This window comes from Miscanthus floridulus, chromosome 18 (genome assembly GCF_019320115.1).
Source record: "Miscanthus floridulus cultivar M001 chromosome 18, ASM1932011v1, whole genome shotgun sequence".
NCBI lineage: Eukaryota > Viridiplantae > Streptophyta > Magnoliopsida > Poales > Poaceae > Miscanthus > Miscanthus floridulus.
This window is the reverse complement of record NC_089597.1, coordinates 1,983,229-1,989,662: the sequence shown is the minus strand read 5'-3', so window position 1 is coordinate 1,989,662 and position 6,434 is coordinate 1,983,229. Positions and strand designations below refer to the sequence as shown.

The following is a 6,434-nucleotide window of genomic DNA, read 5'->3' as shown; positions in this document are numbered from 1 at the left end:
TAAAAAAACATAAGAACATGCCCCTAATCCAACCAAAAAATCCATTACACAAAAGAGGAAGCTCTCACAAGTTACAAGAACAGGTACACGGCAATGGCAGAGCCATACGGTTCTGTATTACTAGTACATGGCTCGTGCAAGAAAAATTATGCACCAAACTCATGCTAGAAACAACACCTGCTCTAGCTCCCCTCCCCCCCCCCCCCCACCCCCCCCCCCCCCCCCCCCCCCACCCCCTCATGCTAGGCAGCTTATGAACCTGCACAACACAACGCCACCCCCTTCACTCTGCAAGTGCCGATGCTGGAAAGTTCATGCATGGGCGTCAAGCGTTCGATCTTCTCGGCGGCTTGGGCGAATCGCTCGCTCTTGAGCTGAACACTGATCTTGGGTACTGAGAATCGACCATCATCTCCTGTAAATTTCGCATCGAATGCTCGTCTCAGTTATGCTTAGAATTGAAGTTCGTTATTAGTCGTGTTGGAAAATTGTTTTTTTTTAAACGGAAGTGTTGGAAAAATGTTCGGTTGTTATGGACGGAGGATGCTTACGGCGGCGTGCGGCCGTGAGACGTTGCTGTGGAACGGCGAGCTGTGCATGCCCATGCCGCCGCCGCCCCTGATGGCGCCGCAGTACTGCATGTTGTCCTCGCCGAGCGCGCGCAGCCGGTTGAGCTCCGGGAGCACGACGGCGCCGAGGTCCGGCCGGTCCTTGCGGCGCAGCTCGCAGCAGCGGAGCGCCATCTCGGCGAGGCACTGCGCCTCCTCGAGGGGCCAGTCCGGCACGGCGGGGTCGAGCATGTCCAGCAGCGCGCCGCGCTCTATGGCGCGGCCGACGTGGTGCGACAGCCCCATGGGCGGCTTCGCCGTGATGATCTGCAGCAGCATGACGCCGAAAGAGTAGATGTCGGACTTGACGCCGAGCATGCCCGTCTGCTGGTACTCCGGGTCGATGTAGCAGAAGGTCCCCGCGGTGGACGTCATCCGGTACTGCGTCACGGTGTCGGCGACGGACGGCGGCACGAGCCGCGCCAGCCCGACGTCGCTGATCTTGCTCACGTAGTTGCGGTCCAGCAGGATGTTCCCCGGCTTGAGGTCGCGGTGCACCAGCGGCTCCGGCTTGGTCTGGTGCAGGAACAGCAGGCCCGTGGCGATCTCGGCGCAGATGCGGAACCGGTGCTGCCAGGGGATGACAGGCCCGGCGGCGCCGGAGGAGCGGCGGAACAAGCAGTCGTCGAGGCTGCCGCTGGCCATGTACTCGTACACGAGGCAGCCGTACTCCGGGCACGCGCCGAGGAGGAGCACCATGTTGGGGTGGCGGATGCAGCTCAGCACCTCCACCTCCTGCTGGAACTGCGACCGGCCCTGCGCAGCGTCGGGGCGGAGCACCTTGATGGCCACCTGCGTGTGGTCCAGGAAGCCCTTGTACACGGGGCCGTACCCGCCCTCGCCCACCTTGCGCGCGTCGTTGAAGTTGTCGGTGGCGTGCTCGATCTCCTCGATGGCGTAGCGGCGGTACCGGACCTCGTGCGACATGCCGCTGCTGCCGCGGTTCTTGCGCTCCTCGGCCTCCTTGAGCAGCTTCTTCTCCGCGCTGATCCGCTTCTGCACCTCCATCTCCGCGATCCGCTGCGACGCCTCCGCCGCCTCCATGGCCGCCTTTGCCTTGGCCTTCTCCCGCTCGATCATCGCTATCGCCGAATCCTCTGTTATCCGCGAGTCCTGCGTCTTCTGCTCCTCCTCCATCTTCCACCGCTGCAGCTCCATGGCCTTCTGTTTGGCCGTCAGCGCCTCCTTGCAGGCCGTGCTGTACATGTCCATGGTCTGTTTCAGCTCCAGGCGTAGTCTCTTCATCTCCGCCTCCACGTCGTCTTGCTGTTATTAGCATAGGAGTGCATGCATCGTTTATCTCATCAAGAATTCAATTCAAGATGGTGGCGATGGAGATCTTAGTCGATCGAGCTAATAAATAAAACAAAAGCAAAGAAATCAAGTCACCATGCCGAGGGAGCAGAAGGAAGAGCTGCTGCTCTGCGAGAAGGTGGTGTGGTCCATGCCGCCGCCGAAGGAGTCGCCGCCCCACTTGCTGGGCGTGCGCGACATCTCGAAGCTGTGGTCGTAGCTATCCACGGAGCCGTTGGACATCCGCGGCGGGATCGCGGAGTGGTGCTCGACGCTCCGGCGGCCGGTGCTGCTGACGAACGAGATGTCCGCCGAGTCCGGCATGGACATGTGGCTGAGGTCGGCGTACGACTTGCGCGTGTTGGCGGGGGCCCCGCGCGCGAACGGCGAGCGGAAGTTGTCCACCCGCGGCGTCTCGCCGTGGTCAGAGTGGCCCCTCGACGACGAGGACCACCGCTGCGACTGCGGCGCCGGCTCGGGCTTGGGCGTCGCGGCGGCGCTCTGCGCCGACTGGATCTGCGACCGGAGCGGCGACACCCGCGGCGCGGCGCGGAAGGAGTTGCGCTGCGACGACACCTTGCCCTTGTTGACGACGTACACCGTGCAGAAGTCCGGCGCGCCCTTGGAGATGGTGGTCGGGATGTCCGCCTTGAACCGGACGAAGCCGCCCCTCGCCGTGGCGCCGAGGACGAGCTTTTCCACGGCCGCGTGCGCCGAGAACTCGATGATGGATTTGGCCACGTCGTGCTCGTCCAGCACCACGTCCTTGCAGTGGATCTGCAGCAAGGCAACACATACATGTCACAACGTCTCCTCCGTCGGTGCACGACGATCGTCACGTACGTCTTTGCGGGTGCAGAAGCATCGGAACGGGAGGAAGAGGTCCTTCATGTGCGGGTCCGTCGGCTGCTTGAACCCGGCGGCGTCCTCCACGCCGCCGGAGGTGCCCTTGGTGTTGACGTGGACGAGGACGATGGTCTCCCCCTTCTGGACCAGGGAGTCGATGGCCCACTTGAGCGCGTTCTGGCTGTTCTTGTCCTTGTCGATGCACACGGCCACCAGCGGGTAGCCAAGGTCCGTCCCGGCGTCCCTGCCACCGTCATAGTACGACCGCCCCATCTGTCGTCGTTGTCGACGGCGGCGTACGGTGTGACCCTCCTAGCTTCCGCCGGATTAATCGTTCGGCTCACGAGCCACAACACGACGACCGACGAGGATCTCAGTGTTGTGCCATGGCCAGATCGATCGATCAACGGACGGGAGGACGACGGGGGCACGCCGAGGGGCCGGGAGGGCACGTCGTCGGTCTTCTTCGCAGCTTCCTGCTCGAAGATTGACCTCCTGTTATTAAGCACGCCATTTTAGGGATGTTGTGGCCGTCTGGGCCGTACGTGCCGGCCGAAAATAGAGGTGTTCAGCGGAGCTTCAACCTCGTTCAACGTGTGGCCACTGGACAACGGATTCCTGCCCTTTTGGAACACGTGTTATATTACTCGAGTTTTTTTTTTTTTTTTGTTGCTCTTTGGAAACAAAGACACACAAAACCACCGTGCTTGCATTGCTGACGAGTGCACACGATTTCAACTTGTACCTCCTCCATTCCAAACTAGTATACAGCCTCATCGCCAAGCCGTAAACGATCGTATACAATCGTGGATTATAAGTTGGAACAATATTTTTCTTTCACACCAAACCAGCTAAACTAGACAGTAGTAAATAATCCACGATCCAGCCCAGCCAGCCGAACAGGCTAATAGTTTATTTTAACTTTTCCAAATTCAAACTTAACTTCTTTAACTTTGCCTAGTTTATAGCTACAAAAACATATCAAAATCTATACCAACAAATTAGTTTCACTAAATTTTTCATAAAATATATCTTGAAAGTGTGTTCATTTAAACTTGTAGATGCTAATATATGTTTTTTATAAAAAAAACTTTGTCAGAGTTAATAAAGTTTCACATAGGATAAAGATAAAGTGAGCTATAATTTTGGAAAAAGAGAGAGGATTAGTATAACATCATGAATCTATAGGGAACACGTTTCATGCCGTCTAGAGCTAAATTTATTTTCCTACAGGTTATGTAAGATGGTGAGATTTATTTCACTTATCAGGCCATTACCTCTCTACTCCATTCCTTCCAAATTATAAGATATTTTAGCTTTTCTAGATACATTATTTTTACTATAAAGCTAATTCAACCGTAATATGCTTAATTCATTACAAAAAATTATTAGGTGACTATTTTCAAATATTACATTTGAAGTTTGCAGATGTGTTTGGTTGGGTGGCTAGCTCCCTATTCAGGCTCCAGAAATACACTCGAGGTCTAGTTTTGTTTGATTGCCTGTTTTGGGCTCGTAACCAGGCCCAACTAGTGCACCGATGTCAGCAAACCTCACCCTGGGGACCCATCGGCGGCACCAAGGCCCAAGAGGAAGAAAGTCAGCAACATCAAATTGGCTGGGCCGGAATGGGCTTGCGTATCTTGCAACGAAAAGCCCGAGTCGGCCTAAAGACCACTCCGCCGGCCCACTGGCTCGAAGCCGAGAAGAGTGAATCGAAGCTTGTATATCTGTTCGGCAGGGAGAGGAAGAGGGCATGAAATGAGTTCTGTATTATCTTTGCTGTAGCGAACAAGTACTTCTTCCAATACACATCGTAGATTCTGTAAACTCATCCCTGAGTCCGGCCGCCTGCTACCGGCGAGTCTGACATTGGTACCAGAGCCATCGACCTCTGACCACCGCGCGTGCTGGAGATCCTCCCACCCGCCCATCCCCACTTCACCCGCCTTCAACGCTCCCGCGGCGCCATGGATCCAGTCGTCCGCCAGATGTTCGACGATTTAATTCACCGCTTCGACGCCTTTCGTTCTGAGTTCGACGGCCTCGGTGCCCGTCTGGATCGATGCTTCACCGAGTCGGAGGTCGTCCGCTCCGAGCATGAATCCGCCGTCGACAGCCGCCTCGCCTCCTTGGAGCAGTTCGCCTCCACCCAGTACATCGCCGCCATCGTCGCTGACAACTGGGGCGGCCACTTCTCCGAACGCGTCAGCGAGCTGGAGGGGCGCGTCCATGATCTGGAGATGGTGCGCTACGTCGAGATCCAGGATGAGCGCGACGATCGGGTTTCCGCCCTGGAATCCGCCTCGGAGGCGTTCGCCGCCTAGCGACCCCGGATCGAGAGCTCCCTCTTCACCATTCGCTCGGAGGTGGATCGGCTGTCCCAGCTCTAGGATTGATCCAACGTTGCTATTAATGGTGGATCTCCCGGCCCCAACGGTATTCTGTAGTTGGTTGCCGGGCGTGCACCTGCCGGAGCAACGACTGACTGGCCCAGTGGGCACGGCGTCGCCTCACCACCACGGGATGCAGGTATGGCTCAATCACGACCATAGCCCCGTTCCTGGCCAATGGTACGTTACCCGCACCTAATCCTCCGCCGCCGCCGTTACAGTTCTCTTCTCCTCCTCCACCACCATATCCTCCCCCTCCGCCTCTGCTTCCGTACCCTCCCCAGCCTCCTCCACCACCGCCGAACCCATACCCATCACCATACTACCAGCCGTCTCTGTTTCCACCTCTGCAATATTCTCCCCATTCCAATCCCCAACTCATAGCTCCTCACCCCAATTCCCAGCAGCCTAATTACTTTCCCCATCAAGCCAATCCCAATTTAGGCCACCTCCCTAAGATGTTGTTTCCTCAATTCGATGGGGATAATCCTAAGTTGTGGCTATCCCGTGCTCGTTCCCACTTCGAAATATACTCGGTTCGTCCAGCGATCTGGGTTCGCGTGGCCACTCACCATTTCACCCATGCCACAGCTCGTTGGCTTCAGTCTATCAAGTCTGAAGTTCAGAACATATCCTGGGAATCATTCTCTAACCTCATCCATGAGCGCTTTAGCCGTGATCAGCACGAGCTGCTCTTACGCCAGCTTTTCCACATTAAACACACTTCCACCGTGTCTGATTATATCGAAAATTTCACTGATCTTTTTGAACAGCTCAAAGCCTACAATCCTCACCCTGATAAACTATACTTTACAACTCGCTTCGTTGATGGTTTACGTGAAGATATTCGCTCTGTTGTTATGGTTGCTCGACCCCAAAACCTTGATATTGCTTGTACTCTCGCCTTGTTACAAGAAGAGGTGTTGGACCAAGGTATCCGCAAGGAATTCAAATGCTCAGAAGCGTCCCCATTCGCTCGCACAACAACAATCAAGGGTGCTCTTCCCTTGCCTCTTCCACCCCGGCGTCCCCAAGCTGTGCAAGATCCGGTTCCTGAGAAGCGAGTTCCAACCAAGTCTACTTCCATCAACGACAAGCTATCCACCCTATGGAATTACCGGTGAGCACGTGGACTCTGTGTTCGCTGCTGCGACAAGTGGGCTATAGGCCATCGGTGTGCCCTAGTTCCACAAGTTCATGCTCTTCAAGAAGTCTGGGACCTGTGCTTCGAGGCATTCCAGGAAGCTGCCGATAGTCCAATCCAAGATGCTGATCAGCCTACTGATGTTCAGGC

At 56.0% G+C, this 6,434-nt stretch overlaps 1 protein-coding gene across 1 annotated transcript; it reads right to left on the bottom strand.

Moving 5' to 3' along the window:
- Nucleotides 1-250: 250 nt before the first annotated feature.
- LOC136521520 (U-box domain-containing protein 35-like) lies at nt 251-3,200 on the bottom strand. The gene is made up of 4 exons (XM_066515268.1): nt 2,745-3,200; nt 1,998-2,678; nt 552-1,874; nt 251-415 (listed from the first exon to the last, which is right to left on the bottom strand). The coding sequence occupies exons 1-4, from the start codon at nt 3,018-3,020 to the stop codon at nt 326-328; spliced, it is 2,370 nt and encodes a 789-aa protein (XP_066371365.1). The 5' UTR covers nt 3,021-3,200; the 3' UTR covers nt 251-325.
- Between the last annotated feature and the right edge of the window lie 3,234 nt (nt 3,201-6,434).

What these genes read in the sequence shown, in the direction of transcription:
- LOC136521520 (XM_066515268.1), bottom strand. Translation starts at nt 3,020, where the DNA reads ATGGGGCGGTCGTACTATGACGGTGGCAGGGACGCCGGGACGGACCTT. An exon ending in GCTTCTGCACCCGCAAAGAC is followed by an intron (nt 2,679 to 2,744) that starts GTACGTGACGAT and finishes GCCTTGCTGCAG; the next exon opens with ATCCACTGCAAGGACGTGGT. An exon ending in TCTCACGGCCGCACGCCGCC is followed by an intron (nt 416 to 551) that starts GTAAGCATCCTC and finishes CGAAATTTACAG; the next exon opens with GAGATGATGGTCGATTCTCA.